General features: G+C 42.0%; 3 protein-coding genes across 5 annotated transcripts; 2 read left to right on the top strand and 1 right to left on the bottom strand.

The window, feature by feature from the left end:
- The first annotated feature begins 21 nt into the window (after positions 1-21).
- c1h15orf48 (chromosome 1 C15orf48 homolog) lies at positions 22-1,547 on the top strand. Its single transcript, XM_062406407.1, has 5 exons — positions 22-194; positions 295-363; positions 469-557; positions 705-765; positions 1,016-1,547. Exons 2-5 carry the CDS (start codon positions 325-327, stop codon positions 1,082-1,084), a joined length of 258 nt encoding a protein of 85 aa, XP_062262391.1. The 5' UTR covers positions 22-194; positions 295-324; the 3' UTR covers positions 1,085-1,547.
- Positions 1,548-4,512: 2,965 nt separating this feature from the next.
- On the bottom strand, positions 4,513-11,811 carry slc30a4 (solute carrier family 30 member 4). Of its 2 annotated transcripts, none has more exons than XM_062405968.1 (8): positions 11,656-11,811; positions 10,883-11,383; positions 9,533-9,679; positions 8,419-8,572; positions 7,442-7,661; positions 6,296-6,401; positions 6,070-6,204; positions 4,513-5,655 (listed from the first exon to the last, which is right to left on the bottom strand). In XM_062405968.1, the coding sequence occupies exons 2-8, from the start codon at positions 11,280-11,282 to the stop codon at positions 5,501-5,503; spliced, it is 1,317 nt and encodes a 438-aa protein (XP_062261952.1). In that variant the 5' UTR covers positions 11,283-11,383; positions 11,656-11,811; the 3' UTR covers positions 4,513-5,500. The 2 variants fall into 2 exon arrangements, with proteins under 2 accessions (XP_062261952.1, XP_062262029.1); XM_062406045.1 differs by lacking the exon at positions 11,656-11,811 and adding an exon at positions 11,527-11,628.
- Positions 11,812-12,289: 478 nt separating this feature from the next.
- On the top strand, positions 12,290-16,770 carry bloc1s6 (biogenesis of lysosomal organelles complex-1, subunit 6, pallidin). Of its 2 annotated transcripts, none has more exons than XM_062405757.1 (6): positions 12,290-12,408; positions 12,618-12,704; positions 13,586-13,745; positions 14,442-14,529; positions 14,621-14,707; positions 15,205-16,770. In XM_062405757.1, the coding sequence occupies exons 2-6, from the start codon at positions 12,650-12,652 to the stop codon at positions 15,322-15,324; spliced, it is 510 nt and encodes a 169-aa protein (XP_062261741.1). In that variant the 5' UTR covers positions 12,290-12,408; positions 12,618-12,649; the 3' UTR covers positions 15,325-16,770. The 2 variants fall into 2 exon arrangements, with proteins under 2 accessions (XP_062261741.1, XP_062261823.1); XM_062405839.1 differs by having other exon boundaries at positions 12,299-12,464.
- The last annotated feature ends 7,494 nt before the right edge of the window (positions 16,771-24,264 follow it).

Here is a 24,264-nt window from a genome sequence, read left to right as displayed (position 1 = left end):
GCACACCCAGAAAGTGTATTGATCATCAGCTAAGTGGATGTGGTGAGTTATTGGACTGTGCGGCTGCGTCTCGGTGCAGGAAGCTGCGTCTGTCTACGTGCCTTTCACCTCGTACGGCTCCTCATCCGGCCTACATCAGGCCGGCTCACAGGATGCTGCGCTGAGAGGCGTCACACACTTCTCTGCAACAACAGGTGAGTGCTGCCACGTCCAGCTGCTTCTCCACAACCTGTTGACTCTGTTTCACTGACTCTCGTTTTGATATTAAATCTAATATAATACATTTCTCCTTAGGTGTTAGAAGGAAAAATAACAAATTTAAAAATGAGTGGATTCTTCCAAATGTTGAACAAGAGGAAGGAGGTGAGTGTCTTGTTTGATTTTTGTATCGTGGATATTTGTTTTATATCTCATGTGCATTTTTTATTTTTACATTTAAAAACTAATTTTTTGAATGGGGTTTTCCAGCTGATCCCTCTGATTGGGTTCATGGCGTTTGCCGGAGTAGGAGCCACCTCGGCTGCGATCTACTTTCTCTTCACTAAGAATGATGTCATGTGAGTTTTATTTGACTTCCTCCTCTTTGTGATCGAATCGTGTTCCACTGCATTCATTTTACAAAGTGCTTCTCCTCTTTTTTTTTGGCATCTAAGAAAAGCTTAATAATCACAAATGTAATCTTTTCATTCCCTGTTTTTTTTTAGTTTGAATAAGACCAATAACCCAGAGCCTTGGGAGAGAGTGGACCCATCAAAACCCCAGAAGGTAAACTCTCACGTTAAATGATGTGTTTTGTTTGGATGGTTGTTAATGAGCCTGACGGACATGCAGAGTCCTTCAGGGTGCAGCTGCAATGTGCTGAGTCACTGAGGAGGAAATCTTATCAAATTAGCAGCAGCCTTACGTTCCCACACGTCCTGGCTCTCACCACCGTGTCTTCATGTTATCTGTCTCTTCAGTTTGGTGTCACACTCACAAACATGCGTCACATGAAGCCTACATTTTTAAATTGCAGATCATCACCATCAATCAGAAGTGGAGGCCGGTGGAGGAGCTGGAGATGGTGAGGAAACTCACCAAGTAAAAGAAAAGGCAGACGTCTGCCAGGAGGATCCACCGGTCTGCCAAGCTGCCATCAAGCCGACACACCCCCCTCCCATCAGTCGAACAGAATCCTTTCTGCACAAACTAGGATGCTTTGTGACTCAGTGTGCGGAAACGCTTCTGCTCCACTGGCGGGGGTTCACCCCTGCTGAACCCAAGGACATCCATCCACAGCAGCAGGAAACAATGGGAGCAGATATTCATACTGTCATAAAGTCAAAGTGGAATAAAGTCACTGTGGGTTTCTGTGTTTTGTTTTACAACTAGACGATTAATATTGAAGAAGCTGCGTGTCATGTGTCGTCTGGTTGATGAATCTCACAGAAACCACAGATGTTAGATTAGATGTGAATGAATGATGGTGTGTAAACGTGAAGATGCAACGAGTTGATGTGAGTAAATAATGTTCTGTACAGTGTCAATAAATTATTGTCAACACACAACTTCTGAGTGCGTGTTTTCATGTGTTGTGAGTCTGAATGGTGGTTACACTGGTGACCTGCCCAGCTGATGATTACATTGACTGGTTGAGATAAATGTATTTTAATTTTAAAAAGTACAATATTTGACTCTGAGATGAAGGGAAGTAGAAGAATAAAGTTCCACAGAATACAAATACTCAATGTGATCCGATGTGTACTTCGGTAAAGTACTAGAGGGAATTCACAGTCCTGTCTTCTGATGTTCTGTGTCTGGTCTGAATCCAGTGGGAATAAGGAAATGTGGAATTTGACTCCATTGTGCTCCGTTCTCTCTTTTGATATAAATATGATTTTATTGAGTTTCAGAACAAGAGACACAATCCTCTTAATGTCCATCTTGTATCTCAGAGGGAAAAAACTATATGAGAAAACACTCCCTCAGTGAAACACACACAGACACACACCCATGGCCTGTGGTTCCTCCGGCTGCACCCTGGATCTGAATAGGTTTCGGACTAATTATTAAACATTTAACCAGTAGTTCGAAGAGAGAGAGAGAGAAAGAGAGAGAGGGAGAGGTCCGGGCATTGTTTCTTTCTCTCCTATCAGGAAACATTTTCCTCTCTTGTGTTACTCACACCCTTGTTCAGTTACACGTTTAACAAGTGGGGTTTCATTTTTCAAACATTTCCTTCCTCTTGCAGAACGACAGTTTGTTTGTATATGATCTCGAGTTCTGTGTAGAGAGTTTTAATGAGATGCAAACTTTATGTGCTGCAGTCTTAACTTAATCTCACCTATGAAGCTCTGTGTCTGGATGGAAGATTATTTAAGGAGACAATGGCAGAGGAAGGACGCTGTGTGTGTGTGTGTGTGTACGTGCGTTTGTGTACGTGTGTGGTGGAATTGGAGTACGTGACTGGTCCCAGTCATGATGAAACCACAGACCATGTGACCAGTGTATAAAGTGAGGTGGTGGCTGCTCTCACTGTACATGACAGCAGAGGTGGAGTTCCCCTAAGGACTCATGACTTGAGTAACTCATAGTTCACAATATAAAATCACACTCATATAATTATATTGTTTCTTTGGTAGAGTCGGGTGAGATACTGGTGCAGCAAAGGATTCAGTTAATGAGTTAATGGTTCTCTTCATGGAGGCCGGCAGGTGAGTGGATGCTGTGTAAACTTCTGGCTCTGCTGTAAACACAAGTTCCCTCCCCCTGCTTCTGTGGAATCAACCTGCTGCCTGGAAACAGAGACACTCCCAGTTTAATAATATTGTCACTGATAAACCCTGCTGCTTATTGAATATACCCTTTGTATTTTTTTTAATTAGATTAAACTTTTATCAACAAGTGCCTTTAATTGATCTATTTTACAAAGTCTAAGGTCATACTGTGATTGTACTTTATTGTATTGCATACTTTTTATCTATTTTATGTGTAATAAACTCGTATTACTTATATATTTTTGCATAGATTGATCCTTTTATTTTTTCCCCCTCTTTCAGTCTCTTATTCTGCTAATTTTTATCTTTGATTTAGCTAAAAAAAACAGTTTGTTTTAACTGTCTATGTTGTTTTTAATGTCCTGTACAGCAACTTGAATTTGCATCCTGCTCCATAACATTATTATACTTTATCTTTAATATTTAACTTTTTTAACATTAAATAACCTGACACATTAAAGGACTCATTCAGTTTCAGCCACATATTTATACACTTTTCAAAATCATTCTATAAACTGTATTGTGCAGTTCTTTGCTCATCATAACCTGAGCAGACAACAATAAAAGAGAAAAACTACTGTGCTTCTGTTTGTAGGTGAATACAAAAGTGTGATGTAAATTAGACACAAACATTTGCATGTTATGACAAATGATCCTGTAAGACAAAATATGACTGAAGTGCACCACCTAGAGTTGAAAAGTGACATTACGCCACATTTGCATTTAAATAGTTGTTTTTGTTTACCAAGAAACAATTGATTAATATGTTTTGATGTATTTTTGGCATCAAGCCTTTATAAGAAAAGTTAATTGTAAAAGGGGGAGAGCGAGCAGGGAAGACATTCAGCAGAATGAGAATCGAACCTGCAGACGCTGCAGGACTCAAAACGACTTGTGTGATGCTCAGAAAGGATTAAACTCTAATGATAAATCTAAGTGCTCTGAATCGATAACATAGATGGATGGAGATGGTGCAAACAACTGCGACAGTGACTAATTCAATCAAATAAATTAGAGCTGTGAAAAATAACATGTTATGATTAAATTACAGGATTAATTCGTTTTTATTTTTTTACGCATTTAACGCATGCGCAGAAGGACCTTACAATATACCCAAAATTCTGCCCACTCTGCACTTGTCGCCGCTCTAATGCAGTCAGACGGCAGCTGCCATTCAAACAAACAAACAAGATGGATAATTCTGATGGAGAGGACCTTAGAGGCATTAGATTGTGTTATGGTGTGGTTAATGGATGTTTGACAAAAAATATAAAAAATGTCAAACATCCTATAAAAAGAATGGCTAAGTAGCTCAAATATATTCTGTTTGATTTAAAAAGAGTTTAGTTTTATTCAACCATACAATGGCTAAGAAGCCAGAATTCTGTTTAGGATGAAGATTATATTAATGTTCCATATGGAATAGCAAAGAGAACTGCTAAAGAACTGCTGAGTTGCAGAACCATTGTTTTGTTTATTTATGAATATAAAAAGAAAACATGTTAAATGTATATATCCATCTTTTGTCGTAACATTTTTGTTTTCACAAAAATATACCGAGAAAATCGGTAATGTGATTAATCATGATTAATCCATAGAAACCTGTGATTAATTTGATTAAAAATTGTAATCTTTTCACAGCCCTAAATAAAATACAAATTGATTAGAGAATTGGACTGAGAGCGACATTAGGGGATGACCACACAGTTTTTTAAATTCAATCTGTCCAAAGAAATGAGACGCTGAGAAAAACAGAAAAGATTAAATACTTTATTACAAACAAAAACAGCCAAATCCAGATCCGAACGTCTCTCCATGAATAATATCAGAGGAGGGGAAAGGTTTGAATTAAAAACCTGCCACAGCCTCAAAACACTTTAAATACCATTATTGGAAAATTCCAGCTCAAACTTTCTTCAGGCAAAACACTGCAACTGTAAAATACTGAAATTTCCTCCAACTGCATCAGTTCACCTGTCAGTTTATTGATATGAGAAGAAAGCAGAATATAGAGTGGAACCACTGTAGCGTTGAATTCAAAGTCAGTCACACCGATTGTCAGTTACCTGCTCAGAGAAATGAAGTAAGAGATGTGCTGGATTAAGATAACAGTGTCAGGTTATTTTTGTAATTGTCGGTCAGTAAAGTCAATGTTTGAAATAACTAAAAATTATTGTAGTTTAAAAAGATCTGCACTACGACAGACTTTGGCTGAGGAACAATAATTAAGAGCATTAGAAGAAATGTAACAACCCATAAAGAGAAACAATAATAAAGGGCCTCACGTGTACCAGTGGTGAGTTTGCACTGTGACCACAGTTATTTTCAAATGACAGCAGGTGCGTTTCAGTTGCAGACATCCTCACTAAAGTAATAAAATCATAATGTTCAGTCCTCTCACCTATAAACAAAAAAAATTACATTTGCATTTGATGATGAAACATCAGTTCTGGAATAGGCGTTGATGGTGAATTACGAGCAAGTTCTTTCATTCGTCTCTGCTGAAGTATTTAACCTCCCCTCCCAGAGCTTATCAAGCGTAAGAGTGTACTGCCCCCTAGAGGCCATAGTGATCCTGTAATTAGAAATGTGCATCTGACCTTTGGCACCATTTTGTTTCCACTTACATACTGTGGCTCCTGATATGGCACCGAGCTGTGACATCCACTCAGAGGCGTATCTCTCTGTGTCCTCTGCTGTCCAGCTCCAGAAAATGCAGCATGGAATTCACTGTGAGTCTTTGTCTAGGCACTGGACTGCTGGCAGTGTGCACAGCTGTGAGCCAGCCTCTGCCTGTGTGTCTGCACCTGCACTGTGCACCTGGTGAGGCCATAGGTGTGAATCAAGAGGTGCCGGGCCCTCGCCTGGACGTCCTCCCAGTTGTCAGCACTAGAGGGTGCTGTGAACACAAAATGCAAAGTTGGATGAAAAAGAAAAGCCATGTCATCTTGATCCCCCCCTGGTGGCTGGTTGTGATTACATAAACTCCACCTAGAGTCACTGACAGTGGTATTTTTTTAACCATTAAACAACCTTTTGAATAAATGTGCAATTTACAATGTAATCATACAATATTTTGAGTCAACTGTCCCCAAAATAGTAATTGTACTTATCTGAACTGTGGCTAATACAGCAAATCAAATGTCCCCATTCTAATATATGATGAATAATGCATTCATTGTGATAGCAAATGTTTTTTTTCACAATGAAAATACTGGATTTCACAAAAATCAACTAGAAATCATTTAAGAAAACATTCCCACACTTTCCCAGAATCCCTCTCTCTTGTTTTATGTGCTGATGTTGTACTCACTGAGCTGCAGGTGTACGACTGCTGCAGTCTTGTCACTGGTCAGAGCCCAAATGTTCAGCTCATCGATTGAGTGGACATCCTCCAGCTTCAGGAGGTCCTCTTTGATTTGCTCAGAGTCCAGGTGTCTGGGAACACCTGATACACAGAGATAATAAAAACAACACCATTAAAGTACACGTTCCAGATTCTTTATACTAAACAAAACTAGAGAGGAACCAGCACCTACCCTCCAGCACGATGACTAGGGTGTCTCTCATGATGCGGATTGTGGTGAAGAGAACCAGGATGGAGAAGATGTAGGTGCAGATGGGGTCAGCCAGCTTCAGCTCCGGCTGGGAAGACACAGGTTACATCACATCAGCTTTTAAATAGTTTTTCTACACATATAACAACTTCTAATAACTTTGTTGAGCTCTGACTGTTCATCCTGGTAGTTGATCTCAATTCAAGAACAAATCACAGGAAAAGGAAAGACTACGAAGCAAAGCTTTCAGTTCAATAAAGGTTTTGTTTTCAGGATAATGTTCATCGTTCACTGTCTGAAAACAAGAGAATGTAATTGGTCAGAAAAGTATTTGACATCTGTAAATTTCTATAAGTGGTTTAACTAAGTCATCAGTTGCATGAACATGTAACTTGTGTCTTCTTCTTCACTCTGGGAAGTGGGACGATCGTCAGCAAACCTTTCTTTCAACCACTCTCTAAATTAAAAAAATTTTAATATCATGTCAGGCACCAGTTACTTTCATGCACCTCACAGCTTCAAGTGAGTCTATAAATTACAGTTTACTTCCAAATAGCCTCCTGAACGTTTTCTAAGCAAGTTCCGATGATGCCCCTCCAGTTATTTCTAAATGCTGAGCGAGCACAACCTTTAATATATTTACAAATGGATTCATTGTGGGTGGATTCATTCACAGAAATTCATCTGGTAGTCAAAAGTGACATCATCAGAACTAATTGAAGTCACTCAAACAACAGTGCCACATTTGTTTGTCTATAAGGTTCTAACTTTTACCAAACCACATGTTTATTTCCAGGAAGTTATCAACTGCTTGAGTCCTCAGAGCAAACAATTCAGTTTCAGAGTCTCAGTACCGACTCTCAATAAAAGTTAAAACTTGTTTAAAACTATATTTTGTAAGCGTTGGTGACCTGGATCTGAGTGACGCTGTTCTTTTGTTCTTTTTTCATTTGTATATTTTGTGTATATGTGTGTATTGTCATACGTTTCAATAAATTAAAAATGTCATCACAAAAAAAAAACTTTGATGGATGCACACAGCACAATACAATGAACCTGTTCTAAAAACATTTCTTGGCAACAATTCTAGTTCTAACATTACAGCACTTTAATAAAAAGCTTGAGTACCTTGAAGCGGACGACGTAGGCCGCTATGAGCACCCCGACGCTCTGCAGGAGGTCACCCAGAGCGTGGATGAAGGCAGCCCTGACAGCCAGGCTGCCGAGGGAGCGCTGCTGGTGACCCGACCCTGAGGCAGCTGCAGAGCCGTGAGAGTGGCCGTGAGAGTGACCGTGACCGGGGCCGTGCGAGTGCAGGTGACCCCCTTGGTTTAATAAGAAACCCATTCTGAAGACACCAGGAAAACAAAGGAAGAGACATTTGATTTTAAGCAGTAACATGATTTGGTTCAGTTCATAACGCTGAGTTTATAAAGTGCAAATTATTGATTCATCTACTGACTGTGGTCAAACAGTACACTTCGAGCATCAGCAAATTGGAAAGTACTTTGTACTGATCTGTAAAATGTTTGCTGTTACTCTACACACACAGAAATGGATTTGGTCTCATCTCGCTGCATCTCAGTTCCTTATTAGCAACATTTTAAACTGTGATCCAACTTAGAGTTTGTAGCAACGGTTAAGAAATGTATGATATGAAGGGACAGACTTTATCTTTTCAAATGTTTACTGTTAATGAGTCTGAACACAAGACTTTCTGTAGGTTTTAAATGTGGTTTGCTTCACTCCTCATCCCTCATGGTTCTTACAAGCCTCAATGCATTATCTATGTCCATTAGTCTACATCATCCTTCCTCTCTAATGACTTAATGAAGCAACGTCGTTTGAAACTGACAGATGAAGACTGTCCTCAAGGCAATGAGAATCAATTTTGAACTTCAAATGGTAATTAGATCCCATTGTTACCTTCTTCTATCTATTTAACTGTACTCAGGAGACCACAGAGAGACTTATAGACATGTTGGGCCTTAAGGTGACAATTAAAATGTTAACGTGGAAAGAACAGGCTGACTTATTTCAATTTACACGCTATCAAAAGTCACAGTTTCTCTAGGAAAACCTTCCCATGTGGACCTTTCACTTACACCAGGTTGACAGCTACTCCCACAGCTGCGGTAATGAGCATGACGTCTCCGTCTATGTTGAAGTCCTGGTGCACCGTCCTCTGCACCGCCTCATAGAGCAGGACGGCCGTCAGGATGTAGATGAGCAGCACGCTGACCACGGCCGACACCACCTCTAGGTCGGGAAATCACAATCAGTTGTATGAACAAAACACATTCAGAACAATGGCAAGAGTTTGGAGAAAAATCTGATTTCAACCAGTAGATCTCAGACAGGAACAATGTACCAGTATCACAAATTGAATATGTAATAGACGCACAATATCAGAATTATGCCCAACAGGTCTATGTTGTCAATTCACATGTTTAAATCCCTTCTGAGGATTTAAATAGGCTCAGTTTATGTATATTAATTTAAAAAATGTTACGTAATTGTTGAGTCAGCCACAATATGGAGAGCCTCTCAGTGGCCCTGCTTCATACTGTTCCTGAATAAGACTGATATCGTCTGTGATTATCAAAAGTGTCTTAACATGGAAAATCCAGCTTTGTGATCATGTTCCCACTTTTATGCAGTAGAAGACGCCCGGTGGAGAATCTTGGTGTCTCTGTATGTTTTTCATACAGAGACAACAGCAACTTCACTCTTAAACACAGTTTTGTCCTTGTTATCATGAGTGATAACAATAAAAGACCTATAAAGCATTACGTTTGTTGGCTGCATACCAAGGCCTTGCTTGACAGCTACCATTTTATGGCTTGAGCCTCATTCATGGACGCTTTTAAGAACCCACCTGCCGTGAAAATGTTATTCAATGGTGCGTATCTCCCTGACTGATCACAGACTTGGAGCAAAAGTGTTATAAATCACAATAGGCAGTTATCCAGATTTATATCTGCACCAAACATCAAAGTTCCAATGTAACAGATAGTTGTAATGAAATGATAAATGACTGCGGGGTCTAAATTTAGCTGTCATCTCTATTTGCCCTATCAGTAACCTGATCTGGACTGAACACAGGCGTTCTCCTTTCATCTGCGTCAAAACCAAATGTACTGACGCACTCATATATCGACTGAGAGGAGTGGACACACAGGAGAAGTGAAAAGAAGAAGTGTGAAAGGATGAAGGTACCGAGGCGATGCAGTCCGAAGGTGAATCTCTTGGTGGGGGGTTTGGTGGAGAGCCACAGGGCCAGCAGAGAAAACAAGATGCCCACCACGTCCGTCAGCATGTGGACTGCGTCAGTCATAATGGCTAAGCTGTTCGACACATAACCCCCTGAAGGTAAAAGAGAAAGTGATTAAACTACATGATAAACACCAAAATGTTTCTCAGCTATTTTCACGTGCAAGTAAGAAAACAGGTTTAGAAGGGTGTGGGTCCATTCAGGCACACACACAGCATAACTACATTTAGTAAACAATGGCATAAATGAGTTTATGATCTCATGTGGCTCCAGGAGAACAACATCTACTTTAACGAGTGGTGAACTGTCGCACACTATCAGTAAAACATTTGCTACAGGTCACCACTCTTCTATTAGGAACCAGTGAGCCGTGCAGAAGACAAAGGTCCTCTGTCTCCTGTGGACAAACAACAGTCCCATGGGAGGTTTTTTGTCATGATGTATCAGACAATGTTCTCCAGCACCATCATCAAAACATCGAACCAGGGAACATCTTTCGGGGGAATGGTGCTTCAGCCCTCCAGGAAAGTTCTGGTTGTAGAATCGATGCCACAGGGAGGAATCCTCATGATGCTTCCACACCTTATTAAACCTATTCACGTACATCTTTATATAGTTCTACAATATATTGTATACTGCTATTTAGTATGCTACGGGGAAGTTATACAGATTTATATATACACATATGACACATACCTTTTTTAAACTCATATTCATATAGAATACCATACTTGCGTATATACTTATAACAGTCAATAATCGGACATAAAGCCTTTACATGTAAAACCACGGCCTTAACTCTCATTCATCCCAACATCTATCACACGACTCAATAAGCAGACGTGTTGATTGGCTCATGCATCTCGATGACCTTTGCACTTGGTCTGGCACGTTTAACTGATTTGGGTTTTAAGTGTTATTGCCAGTTTTGCTTTTTCATCTTGTTTATGTTGTTATATCTTTTTAGTGTTTTAACAGTTTTAGTGTTTTTAGGGCAGATTCTTGTGGAATCTTCTGGTTTGTAAAGCTTAACTCCAGTACATTTCTCTACCAATATTTACATCTGGAGTGTAAGTTGCATATCACGTTCACAGTCCCTGTATTATTTTATTTCTTGTTCTCTAATCCACCTCATTCTGACTGGTGACTATCCTCAGCCTGGGATCAATAAACCTATGGAAATGGAAATTGATCCAGTTCTGTAGACCCACATGACTTCAAGCCTTTCCCCTTGGACCCTGTTTGAAACTGTGATGGACCAATGTGCTGTGTGGTTCCACTGGGATCCTGCTCACCTATGATCTCCCCCGTCATGAAGAGCAAGTACAGCACAGCAGCGGCCATGAGCCTCTTCATCACCTTCTTGTGCTTGACCATCTCCCTCCTCTTGGTGCAGCTGTCACAGGGGTCCATGTTGACACTCGGACTGCCCAGGCCCGAGGAGTCCAGCAGGGAGTCGTCGTCGTCGTCCCCCGCCACCAGCATCGTGCTCACCGGCACCCCGTTGGACGGAGCCCCGGCGGAGTAGTCGGACATCTCCCCGGACACCACCACCTTGAGCTTGTTGAATTTGGGCGCATCGTCCTCCACCAGCTCGTCGGAGAAGTCGAAGGGCGCCGAGTCGCTGAGGGCCCAGTCCCCTCGCTCCCTCCGGAAGGCGGAGCGCACTTTGCTGAAAAGGTTCCCACCGGACATCTTTACCGGGGAGGTAGGGGGTGACACTAGGTCAGATCTGTCTGTGAGTCACTGTCCTCTGGTGGATTCACTGACCTGGGGTCTGTTCTCCATCCTTGCACCTAGAGCAGCAACACAAGAAAACACAGGAGGCGTTACACCAGCTGACATGTTGGATTCACCGCTGTCTCTGTGTGTTGACTGTGGATGTGACGAGTTAAAGGGAACAGGTCCCTGAATCACTAACACCCCCTCTATGACTAACAAACTTCAGTCCTCGGCTAAACAGCAACAAGCTAGCTAGCATCGGTTAGCTGTCGTCCTGTGTCGCTTTACGACCGAACCGAAACCTGCCGAGTGTGCGGGTTCGTGTGGAAACACGCGACGGACTCACCCACGCGTGTCCGCTCCGCTCGTGTATAGTTTATGTCGAAACTTTTGCGGTAAATTCAGGTGAGAAACGGCGGAGAAGCAAAATGCCTCCTCCGAAATACCCGGAACAACAGAGAGGCACCTTCGGTTCCGCCCACAGTCACGTGAGGATGCAGGACGAGTCACATGACGCGAGTTTCCCGATGTTCTAGTTTCACTGGGGATCAGGGCTACTGCTGATTTGTTGTCTTTCTTCCAGATGTTATCCGTCGGTTGCAGATTCGTCATTTTCACAAAGCACCATTCACACCACAATTTTTTTTGTATGTTAATGGATGAGGTTGTCACACCTTGTCAAAACCCTATGAGACAAAATATGATTTGTGAATATGGGCTAAGCAAATACAATTTGAGTGTAGATCGATTACATACAATGTGGCAGATCGTGCAGTGTTTTTGTGAGTAAAGTTGGTGATGGTGCTGTTTTTGAAAGTATATGATGTCCTGTCAACACTTAGTTATGTATCGGGAAATTTGAAATAAGATATAAAAACAAATGGTTTGGTAGTTTTGTGAAAGTAACGAATCTGCGACCGAGTCTGCAACCGACCGACACCATCTGGAATAACGACCACAAATCACCAGTTGCCCTGATCCCCAGTTAAACCGGAACACCAGACACAGCAGCAGCAGCAGCAACAAACAGACGAATCTCAATATCGGTGTTTTCATCTGTGTTCGAGTCTGTGTTCGCGGAGCTCGACTCGTCAAACAGGTGAGAGGCTGCAGCCCGAGGAGAGGCTCGTGCTCACGTGGTGTCTGATCGCTGAGGTTAGAATGAAGCCGCTGAACTACTTCCTCAAAGTGTAGCTGCTCTGTGTGTGTGTGTGTGTGTGTGTGTGTGTGTGTGTGTGTGTGTGTGTCTCCATGAACTAACGTTCAATCACATGCTTTTAAATGGACGCCCTGTGTCTCCTGTGTCAGGTCCTGAGAAGCAGCCTGGGGCAACAGGGGCGATGCAGATGGAGGTCGACGAGAGGGAAGAGGAAGGACCATCGTCCAGCAGCGAAGGTGTGTGTGTGTGTGTGTGTGTGTGTGTGTGTGTGTGTGTGTGTGTGTGTGTGTGTGTGTGTGTGTGTGTGTGTGTGTGTGTGTGTGTGTGTGTGTGTGTGTGTGTGTGTGTGTGTGTGTGTGTGTGTGTGTGTGTGTGTGTGTGTGTGTGTGTGCGTGCGCGTGTGAAAGAGAGATTGTGTGTCTGTGAGAGGAAGAGAGATACTGTATGTGTGTCTGACAGACAGAGAGAGAGTTTGTGTGAGAGAGAGATAAAGAGAGATAGTTTGTGTGTGTGTGTGTGTGTGTGTGTGTGTGAGAGAGAGAGAAAGAAAGAGAGAGATTGTGTGTGTGTGTGTGTGTGTGTGTGTGTGTGTGTGTGTGTGTGTGTGTGTGTGTGTGTGTGTGTGTGTGTGTGTGTGTGTGTGTGTGTGTGTGTGTGAAAGAGAGATTGTGTGTCTGTGAGAGGAAGAGAGATTGTGTGTCTGTGAGAGGAAGAGAGATTGTGTGTCTGTGAGAGGAAGAGAGATTGTGTGTCTGTGAGAGGAAGAGAGATTGTGTGTCTGTGAGAGGAAGAGAGATTGTGTGTCTGTGAGAGGAAGAGAGATAGTGTATGTGTGTGTGACAGACAGAGAGAGAGTTTGTGTGAGAGAGAGAGAAAGAAAGAGAGAGATTGTGTGTGTGTGTGTGTGAGAAAGAGAGCGGGGGTGTGTGTGTAGTCCAGGTATAAGTTATTACATCAATCATTTAGTGTGACGGTGAAGATTTAATCAAAGCTCGGCCCAAACCTGTCAAATATTCTCTGGCCTTTAAATCGTCTTCAGTGCAACTTTCAACCATGTTTTCTTTATTGATGCTGTAGAACCCAGTACTTAACACTTTTTGTCTGACCTGTTTGACAGACTTCCAGTTGGCCCAGCAGGAATCCTTCCAGCTGGAGGGCTCCCTCCCAGTAGAGGAGGTGTATGTGGATAAGAAAGCAGTGGACAAACTCACTGAGGGGTTTCTCTCCCACTACCTCCCTGATCTGCAGAACTCCAAACGAGCACTTCAAGAGCTCACGTGAGTTGTTCCTTGCTTTACGGGTCATGAGTTCTGTTGCACCTTGTCACACCACCAAGTTAATCCAGGTCAACTCATCACACTGCTGGGCTGCATCATTCCAGATATTACATAATTTGACATGCTCATCAATACAATCACATTTAATAATTAACAACATTTTAACCTATTTAGTTTATATCCGTTACTTTGACTTACCATATCTCATTTAATTTAAGTCACAGGTAAATGGTTTTCATATCATTTTAAAGCTCTTTTTTTCAAGCTTCATATTTTACTGAATAAAATGCTGCCCCATATATAAAGACACCTGCATCTTGAATGAATACCATGCTTCATATTGACTTATCTATGTAATAATTTCAGAAAACAGGTGAATAAACAGGTGAACAGCTGTTGTGTGGTGCAGCTTCAGGATTCTATAGACTTGAGTCCAGCAGCCAGTCCAAAGGAATGTGTCTGAGGAAGCTGCCCAACATTGTGATGTTTTGAGCCGGAGAAATCCCACTAATCCCATTACAACTCCACAGGCACTTAAAAATGTGTTGACCACCTTTTATATATCCGGCCATTGTCGAGGATATATTCACATTTCTGCCTATTGAATGCCAAAGGTTTCAGTTGAGAATATTCAGGAGATTTTAACCTGAGTAAGTTTTTTATTAACATGTTTTATTTGTTATTTGTCTTATCCAGACAAAACCAGGTGGTATTGTTAGATACGATGGACCAAGAAGTCACCAAGTTCAGAGAATGTAATGCCTTAATCGACCTCAATTCACTGGTATGTTGGGGCTGAATATCTCATCTTCTCACATATTGTTTGTATTCTCTACACCAGAGGAATGATCTCTAATCCAGTGTGTTGTGTTTAGTTTACAGAGGCAAAGGTTTACCACAATAAGCTGGTGAACGTGAGGAAAGAGATGATCCTGCTCCACGAAAAGACGACAAAACTAAAGGTAGCTCTCATCTCAGTCACATTGAACATGGGTTTCTTTAGTTCAGCCGGTGCATTAAGACAGGTTGTTAGATGAATTCAAATAAAATATACTTTATTGTCCCATAGAGAAATTTGTCTTGGGCCAAGGTACTACAGCAGCTGCAGAACAGTACATTGAACAACAAACAACAACAACAACTAAAACACTACACAAGCACATATAACTTAAGACCCACTATAATAATGCAGAATAAAAGCGAGTTGAATATTGCACCTGCCCAAAAACACTTACAATTATAAAAAACTAAAAGGGTATTACTCATAAAAGAACAAAAACAAAAACTGACAATAAATCTTAAAACTTAAAAACCAAAGTGTAAAACATGCCGGACCAAGTTCAAAGGTCATCGAGATACATGAGCCAATCAGCACGTCTCTTTATTGAGTCGCGTGACAGACTATGAGATGAATTAACAAACCTGATTTATATGTTGACTGTTGGTTTTTCTTTCTCAGAAAAGAGCCTTGAAGCTGCAGCAGCAGAAGCAGAGGGAGGCGCTGGAGAAGGAGCAGCAGCGGGAGAAGGAGCTGGAGAGGGAACGGCAGCTTATTGCCAAACCTGCCAAAAGAACATAGGACCCCCCCCCCCCAGCACTGTTTGTCTGCTATTGGTTTTGCATGTTTTGGCCTATTTATTACATATCGGCCGTACATCCCATTCGTGCTGAACATTTTCAAAAGCAATGGTGTACAATACTCTTGTGTCAAAACACATTGGAACTGTGTTTTTTTTTTTGTCGTCACAACATATGCACCACAATTTTTGTCTTTTCCTTTATTTAAGTATTTTCTGGGGGACTCTGCCTGTACTAATATGAAAGAACAAGCATGAGAAGAGAAGGGGAGAGAGAGAATGAGGGGTAGACACGGTGCAAAGTGCGGTGTGGGAATCGAACCCACGGGTGCTGTAGAAGAACCCAAGCCTCCAAGATTTTCCATTGTATTTCAATGCATCAAACTCAATGCATCTTGAATGTGCTCATTACGTCTAACCCGTCACACTGGATATTATCTCTTCTCTTTTTCCCGTCCGACTTGAATCCCAGAATCATTGTAATGCAGTTTTCAGTATTTGCTGAAGTAACTGTGTAATTATCTAAGTTATTGCACACTATCACAGTTCAGAGAATAAAACAATGCATGATTTTACTGCTTTATATCTCGAGCAGGTTTAAAGTGCAGGTCGGTCTTGGTTGTGATGTGACCTTCAGAAAGCTTATAGATAAAGATATGAAGCTGTTAAAATAGGACTGAGATCAGTTTGAAGTTTCTGAGTTTCCCGCAGTATTACACAAAAGGTCATGTCTATATCTGCCATATGATGTCATTGAGGATATGAGTCGTTAACTGGCGGCTTGACTCCTGTCGTTTATTCACTTTTATGACGACACTCATCCATCGTTTCACCTGCACTGCAGTCAGAGCAACACTCTTTTACTTGAAGGTGAAGAACGGTCTTTACCGAAAGAAACGGAAACAGCAGGATGCTTTTGGAAAAAGCTTCACTCAATCAACGGTCTATGTGATTGTTAGTAAAGAGGCTAAAACCTGCACAAAAAACAATCCTTTATTCCCGAGATTACCAAGATCCCCACGAACCAAAGACATGGACTGAATCCTCGGATGTGGCACATCCCCCCCGTCGACCTCTGACGACTTCATCTCAAGCACTCGGCTGAGCGTGGAACAAATTGATCAGAGACACTTTTGCAGCCATCACACAAAGAGTCTGTGCGTATGCTATCGTTTTTTTGTTTTTCTGAGTGTTCCTACATGTTGTTTCTGGGCTTCTTCATGCCCAGTTGATGTTGAATGTTGTTTAAGATCAAATAGATCTGCACTCGATTTGACTGACTGTATTCCTGGGGTCTGGATAATATTAATAATAGTATTCGATAATGTTATGCGCCAAACTTTGCCCCTAATGTACACAGCATCTGTAAATTTGTGAAACAGACCTTCTATGCACTACTTCTGCCTGGAACTGTTTGTACCATTGATAATAAAAGCAATACAAACAGGTTTGTAGTTGTGTGACTAATTTTGTAAATAAATTTGTAATTTGTGTGAAGGTTAATAGTATCTGTAAAATGCTGGCGACCAGTCCAGGGTGCATGACCTTCAGAAGATAAGTGGTATAGATAATAGATGGAATAATAAAAATAGCAAACTTTATTTATGAAGCTCCTTTCAAAACAGTTACAATGACCTTTACAAGTAAAAAATGAAGAAAGGAGCACTCACTGTTCCAAATGAGAAATGAGTACAAACTAAATAAAGTTGGTAAGATCAGAGAGAATTAAAGTAAATAAATTCATAAAAAGTTGAAGTTGAATTTAGTCCTGAGAGAACACATTTATAAAAAGCCCTGACAGAAAAGGCTCCTGGTCCTCAGCCGGTACAGGATGCTTGTCACACCTTATCTGCAGACCTCAGTTTTAAAATACTGAGCTGAAATACTGAGGTGCAAGTCCACAATAACATCTTAAAAATCTGTTCTAAGACAAACATGTCTTTAAAACGTTGTGAACTTCTAGTTTTAGCATCTTGGTCCACCAGGTGTCAGCAGAGACCAGTTCATGTCACCACATTTTGCTTATTATGGTGTCATGTGCGCCAGTGAAGGCCTTTTTAAAAAATGCAATATTTCTGCACCAGCTCAGGTTACATAACACAACTACAACCAGAGAGGAAGATCAGTGAGTTCACTTTATTTATGTAGTTGTGTAATGTTTGGTCTGTAGAGTCGTCCATGCATCACATACAATCGAACATGTAGAATGAAAACTAATGAAGAACTCCACAGACCCAATCCTCTGCTGTTGTCTGTGCTGTGTGACCTCAGGTCCCAGGTGAATGAAGCTGACTCTGTCTGCTGTGGCAGGTGGAAACAACTGATGTTGGTTTCCTGACTCTGGCCTTGATGGTTCCCATGCACATTTTTTACACATCAGTGAACATAGTAGTACGTTACATTCCTCCGCATCCCAACACAACCATGCATCTGATCCACCGCCCCTCCATTACACATAAAACTCTAATTCTGTTCTCACTACTACAGCAAGAAAGTGAGTCAAAACCAACTTGGCTGGTTCAGCCCCGGCGTCGTCCTTCTCAAAGCGGAAACTACACCACAGTGTGGCTGGGGGGGGGGGGGGTCAGGTCCAGGTCCAGAGCAGGGGCCAACTGATGAAAACGAGACAGGGGAGTGGAAACCACATTTTGAATATACCTTTCAGCACCTTGACGCTGGGTTTTGATTGGCATTTTTCTGTCTAAATGCAGTGGCCCCACAGATGAGGGTCTTTTTAAAGCACCAATTCCCATCTTTTTCTGGAGCTGGCTCACTGTAGTGTGAAAGCCATCATAATATAACCTGTGATATGAATTTGTTATGAATTATTATAGATTTCACGAGCTCTCAGATATCCAATAGTGATTAAAAAAAATACGAACAATTGAATAAGTAGTTTTAAAGCTAGAGTGAACAGATTCCACTCAAACATTAGAAACGTTTAAAATCTCTTAGGTTCTCTATTGTTTATATAATTTATTCATGTGAGAATTGCTTCAATTCACACAGACTGAATATTCTTGTGGAATTTTTTTGTTGGTTCCCACTTTGGCATCGTAATATTTTACCAGCTGAGTCTCCAACAGACATTAACCTTAACCCAAACCCACTGGGATTGAATGGGTCTTTGTTCTCGCAGAGGGAGGGGGCGGACCAGGCCTCAGAGGTGGACAGCTCAGAGGACCGGTGGTTTCCGAAGCCGGGCCCTGCTCCTCTCAGCGTCTTGGTTTGGACTTGTCTCTGCTTTTAGAAACTCGGCCCGTCGGGGGAAAAACACAGCCCCCCCCTTTTGCCGAAAGCCACAGGCGAGTCACAGACATGGAGCAGGAGTTGATGATGCTGTAGCGGGCGGCCTTCCTGTCTAAGTAAACAGTGATTCAGACGGGTGAGGAGTGGGTGGCTGTGGTCTGCATGAGACTGGCAACACCAGGCCTCTCCCAGACCCACCATAACAGGATATGGTCCTCGGGCCCACACTTAGGACGGTTGCATCATGTTATTATTCCCCTCAGCTTTTACCGTTCTGGTGGGTTGGTAGTATTCACGCAGGCCGTGCAGCATTTGAAGAGGTGGACTGATGCTTGGGGAAAACATATCTGTTAGTGGTGCATGTGAATGAGGTGACTTTCCCTTCTGAACCAGGTCTTATATAACTGGTCATACGCACGTCTGGACCAGTGGGCAGGAGAACATTAGTAATTAGGTTTCTCTGACTCAACGGATGGTGAAGACCAGATATTCGAGCACAACAGTTCACTACGTTACCACCACATCTTTTCAAAACAATAATTATATCACATTTATGTCATCTCACTTCTATTTGAACCTTGCAAGCATCGATTGGAAAGACATAACTTTATTTAACTTCAGTGTTTTTATTACATGGTATTTGTCCTACCTCTTACTCCACAAAGGTAACATCACATTACAGTATTTAGCAAACAGCTTGTTAAAAAACACATGATCTGCTTATAAAATAGCAATAACAACCAGATAGATACAAAACAAATGAGTCACAGTGAGGTCTTGTCGCAGGTGGACCTTGACAGGTTGACCTGTTGGAGGGGGGGGGGGGGGGGGTGCATTGCAAACAGTAGCAGGCCTTCCATTGGTCTCCTGCTCCTCGTTGAGCATTGTGTCCTATTCAGTAATATTACAGAGCCAAAGGTTTGGTGTGTGATAGTCAAACAGATCAATTTAGCAATATGAACGATAGAAGTATTCAGATAATTTACTTAACTGGACAAAAGTCGTCTTTTTAAAAGTGTGAACTAAAGGAACGAGTGCAGCGTCTCTTCTCAAGCTGCCTGTGTGTTTGTTCTGTGTTGATGCCAGTGTTGTGCATGAACGAATGCAAAAGGACGCGTTCATTGAACACGTTCACTTTTATGAGAACGATGAACTGAACGCAACTCAATGACAAATAATGAATTTGAACGGTGAACACGTTCATATTGTAGCGTCCTCGCGTACAGACGACAGGAAACTTCTCTCTTGTTGTGTAACTTTATTAAAGTCCAGCGAACATGACACACTCCTTGTTCGTAACTCTGTCACTCCTACCATTCACCACTGTATTCTTCACTCCCCTTCCTCATTCACCCTTGATAGTGATGGATAAGGTTTTCTTTAATAAGTTAAGTCTTTCATTCTCACTTTCCACCTTAAAACTATGACATGAACTGAACTATGAACTAGTTCAGAATTTAAATGGTGAACTATGAACGTGAACTATTCATGTTTACTTGTATGAACTGAAATCTGAACTAGTTCATGAGAGGTGTAAACTTGCACAACACTGGTTGATGCTCCAGAGCTACTTAAGAGTTTGTCCTTGTCGTCTCCTCCAGCAGCTCTACAATACACTGTCACTTGATTATTGTTCATGTGTGTGGTTTATATCGATAAGTTTTGATTTCAGAGGTCTGTTTAACAACCGATATAATCTTCAGTCGCATTCATAACTTTTCAAAATAAGAGCTGGAATTCCACTTGACATAAGTGCAGCAACAAAATAAATGTTGTGCTTTTACTCTTCAGGCAAATTGTTAAAAAGAAAGGGATTCTATGAATACTGCTGCCACAATGATATGGTGAAATGAAAATAGCAAAATTATCTGGCGGTCAGATGCCGATCGCTACTGTCGTTTATCGGCGGACGTAGAACTGCAGACAGAAGTCACACTGTTTATTAAATGTTTATTAATAATGAACATATCACGTGTCTAAATCACACCACATTTGACTGTGTACTTCCCTGGACAAGTGTGAATTCGATGACATAAAGGAGTTGGTAAGACATGCGTTGGACATGCAGGCAGACAACAGGTAGATGTACTTGTGATTTGAAAGTAAAAGCACATCAGGGACTGACACATTGTCATGCTGTTGTTTGATTCAGGATATAATGGCTTACAGAGTGTCTTGTTGTGTCTGCCCTGTGGTGCAACTTATTTCCCGAGGCCAATTCCCTCAGTGTAAACACAGACAGAGCGGGGTTAACCACAGTCAGCCAAACAAAACAGTTTTCACAGCGGCCCCCCCACAGGTGCTGCGTTGACTGCGCTTGCTTCCATTCCGTCTCATTATCAAATCAAGCTCTGACAACAACCCCGATCGTCACAGGGTGTTTTATTGAGCGTTGGTGGTTTCATGGGCTCCTCTTAGACTGTAGTAAAAGTCTTAAATATAGAAACAACTGTGGGCCGGAGAGGGAGGCTTTGAAGAGCAGCTTCTATGGTGCAGGGGGAAAGGAGGATTTGATTAAACAAATGTTCCCGGTCCTTGTTGTTTTTCTTTTGGTCGGGTAACAGAAGAAAACAGGAGGAAATGAGGCGCTGCAAACGCTCCGAGTGAGACAAAGAAATTGTTTTTTTCGCAGTCACCTCTGCAGCCAGGATGGTTAGTGGTTTGCACGGCCTTGTCCTGTCTGACCTGTCTACGGTGGAGATGTTATAATCCAACCCTAGCTGTGAGGAGTTAGATGTCTGCAGGCAGGATTTATGGTGTTGTTTATATGCTCTATTTGAGTCGACCGCAGCAGACTGTTGCTTCCTCCGCTTTTTTGGATGCAGCGTGGAGAGGTGTTTAAGGAGTCAGAGCAGGAGACGGGGCGCAGCACAAACACACTTACACCCGTGCAGACAGAGAGGCAGGCGGACGCACACTTTCTCGCATGCATAAACAAGATCCAGTAGGAGCCAGTACTGCAGGCCTCCCAACCCCAGTGTGGTGGTTGGCGCGGTTTAGAAAACTGCAGGGTTTGATGTAGCCCAGAGGCAGTGCGAGTGTCAGAAGACGACGTCCTCTGCCACCACGGGGCAGTTCATCCGTGAGGTATCAGGAGTCAACAGTTACCCACTTTCTGCAGGGGCCCACAGGACTGAAAAGGGAAATACTGTTTTAGCCTATGGTTTTTATCTGTGACATTTTGTCCCGTTCCAACTTTTACCCACAGAAGAGTTAAGTGTTGCAGAAGAGGAGGAGGAGGCCATAAAACATATGCAGCCGTGCTTCAGACCTGAAACACTCCTCACTTTCCCTTTTTTTCCGAGAGAGGCCTCGCAGCCAGCACCAGCAGCAGTCAGGGTTACATAACCGCCTGTCGCTCACATTCAGGTCGACACCGAGCAGCTCTGCACACTTTGTGAAGTGACACCTGTTTGAAAATGAGTTTGCTTTCCTCTGAGGAAGTTAACACCATCTCAAAAAGACATTTGGCGTTGAGGTTAAGCATATTGGGAGCTACTGTTAACACCATGCGCCTGGACCAGGACGTGAAGGCACAAAATACCTGGTTTTGAGCAAGAATCTCACAAAGAGAAAGAAATACGGCAAACCTTCTGCCTGGAAAAGTTTGGTCCAAGCTGTAGAATTGCAGTCGGGACAGAAAGAATGAAGGATTTTTTTCAGTGTTTGTCCTGAAGGAAACTAAAGTACACAGCAGAGGCTTCCCAAGATGGATGGGACTGTAACCAGATCTCCCACTGACTGTATATCTCTCACTCCCCCTCCATACATGTGAATGTGCTGGTCTGAACTGCTCAAGCTCAATTCGTGCAGCCGCCCATACGCTGAAGTTACAGCTAATTAAAGGACGCCTGCGGCTGAGCAGACAGCACGAGCAATGTGCCAGAGAGCAAAGGAGTAAAGTGTCAGTTATAAACTTATAGTTAATAACAATACACAGGTTTGTGGGAAACCTTTTATGCCTCCAATGTATAGACTGACTCAATGTATTAGATAAAGTAAAAGATAGAGAGAACGATTGATAGATAGAGACAGATAGACAGACAGACAGACAGACGGATAGATAGAGCAAACTTACTGGAGTAGAAGTAAGTACTTTCATTGAAATATACCTATAAAAAGGGAAGTAAAACTGTAACAAGAGAGGACCATTTCCTCTCTTGTTACAGGAAAGTAAGTTAAAAATAGAATAAATGGATGTGAACATGTAACACAATACTTTTTAAATGTTTTGTGGAGTAGCAATAGAGTGGAGTAACAATTGAAGTATGTGGAGGAACAAAGTACATGTACTTGATGACACCCCACCGCTGGTCCATCATAAACCTCACGAGACACACGTGCCCTGTGCTGCTGTTGCAGACAGAGTGCGTCTCAAAACCTCATGAGAGCCACATTGTGCTCCGTGAATAATACAACACATCCTGTTTTATTCAGAGCTCCAGCTGTCCTGCATGCACAGTAACGTTTTATTCCACAGTGACACAAAAGGAAAACAGGGAAAGATTCATGGGCATTCGAGCTGAAATAGCCTGTTTTTATGAAAAGGCAGGTTTGTGTAATTCGTGGGTGAAAAATAGGGACGTGTGAACAAAAATAAAATCTACATAGATTCTGAATGAATACATAACTTTTACTATGGAGTAGTAACCACAGGGAGAGAGAGGAGAATAAAAAAAGATTTTTTTTTTTTTCTCTCACATACATATGGCTTTAACCCAGTTCCACTCATGCCCATGGTTACATCATGTGTGCTTGAACGACAGCTGGAGTGAAGAGAGGACAGCGTGAAGCTGAATTCTCCCTGATCGACAGTCCCAGACAGAATGGACCTGGAAATGAACCTTTCACCGGCTGTACCTTTCCATTACGAGGATAGTTAATGCTACAGTGACACTCTCACTGCAGCAGTATGACACTGCCTTGCATAATTCCTGATAAGATCAAAGTAAATGTTGCATTAAAAAAAACTTTCGCCGACATTTGGGTTTGGCGTACACACAGATGACACCGCCCACCTCATAATGAAACACCCATTATTTCCATTTAAGTGCCCGTCAGCTATAAAACATTGAGTCACAGCTTGCGATACATCTGATAAAGTCTGAGTTTATTTATAGTCACTGGGTCAAGAATCTTTTTAGAGTAAACTTCTTTGCTCAAGGAGTCGTTACTATTCTAAAAACTTTGAAAGGGCTGAAGGTGTGGGAGTGACTTGAGTCCGCTGATGGACGGTTCCTCCCTTGGTACACAGCCAATGCTTTTATTAAAGAAAAAAAAAAAAAAAAAAAAGTTTAAAATGTTTTACTGCACCGTGCTCAACATGACCTCGAAGCTAAATCTAGCAAGAAGCCAGACAGGTCAAGTTCATTTGTGTCAACCTGTTATCGTGGACAGACCCGCTGCTCAGGTTTGACCGGCTAAGACGACCTTTGAAATAGTCACTCATTTACACTCTATTCCCAGTTAATAGACCTCAGTGTGTCTGGGTTTAGATAAGAGTAGCACCCACAACCTGATGCTGCCGGGTTCAAGCTGTTTGTTTCGTCATATCACCGACACCAACATGTTGCCTATGAGATAGTGAAAGCTGCCAGCTCACTGCACCTCACTCTGCTGCTACGGGTGTAACCGTAACTGAACAATATAACTTATTGTGTCATCCCTTCAAAGTAATCACAAGAGCACGTAGG

The sequence above is a fragment of the Platichthys flesus genome, chromosome 1, assembly GCF_949316205.1.
Source record: "Platichthys flesus chromosome 1, fPlaFle2.1, whole genome shotgun sequence".
Lineage (NCBI taxonomy): Eukaryota > Metazoa > Chordata > Actinopteri > Pleuronectiformes > Pleuronectidae > Platichthys > Platichthys flesus.
The sequence above is the reverse complement of the archived record's forward strand: the minus strand, read 5'-3'. Positions and strand labels throughout refer to the sequence as shown.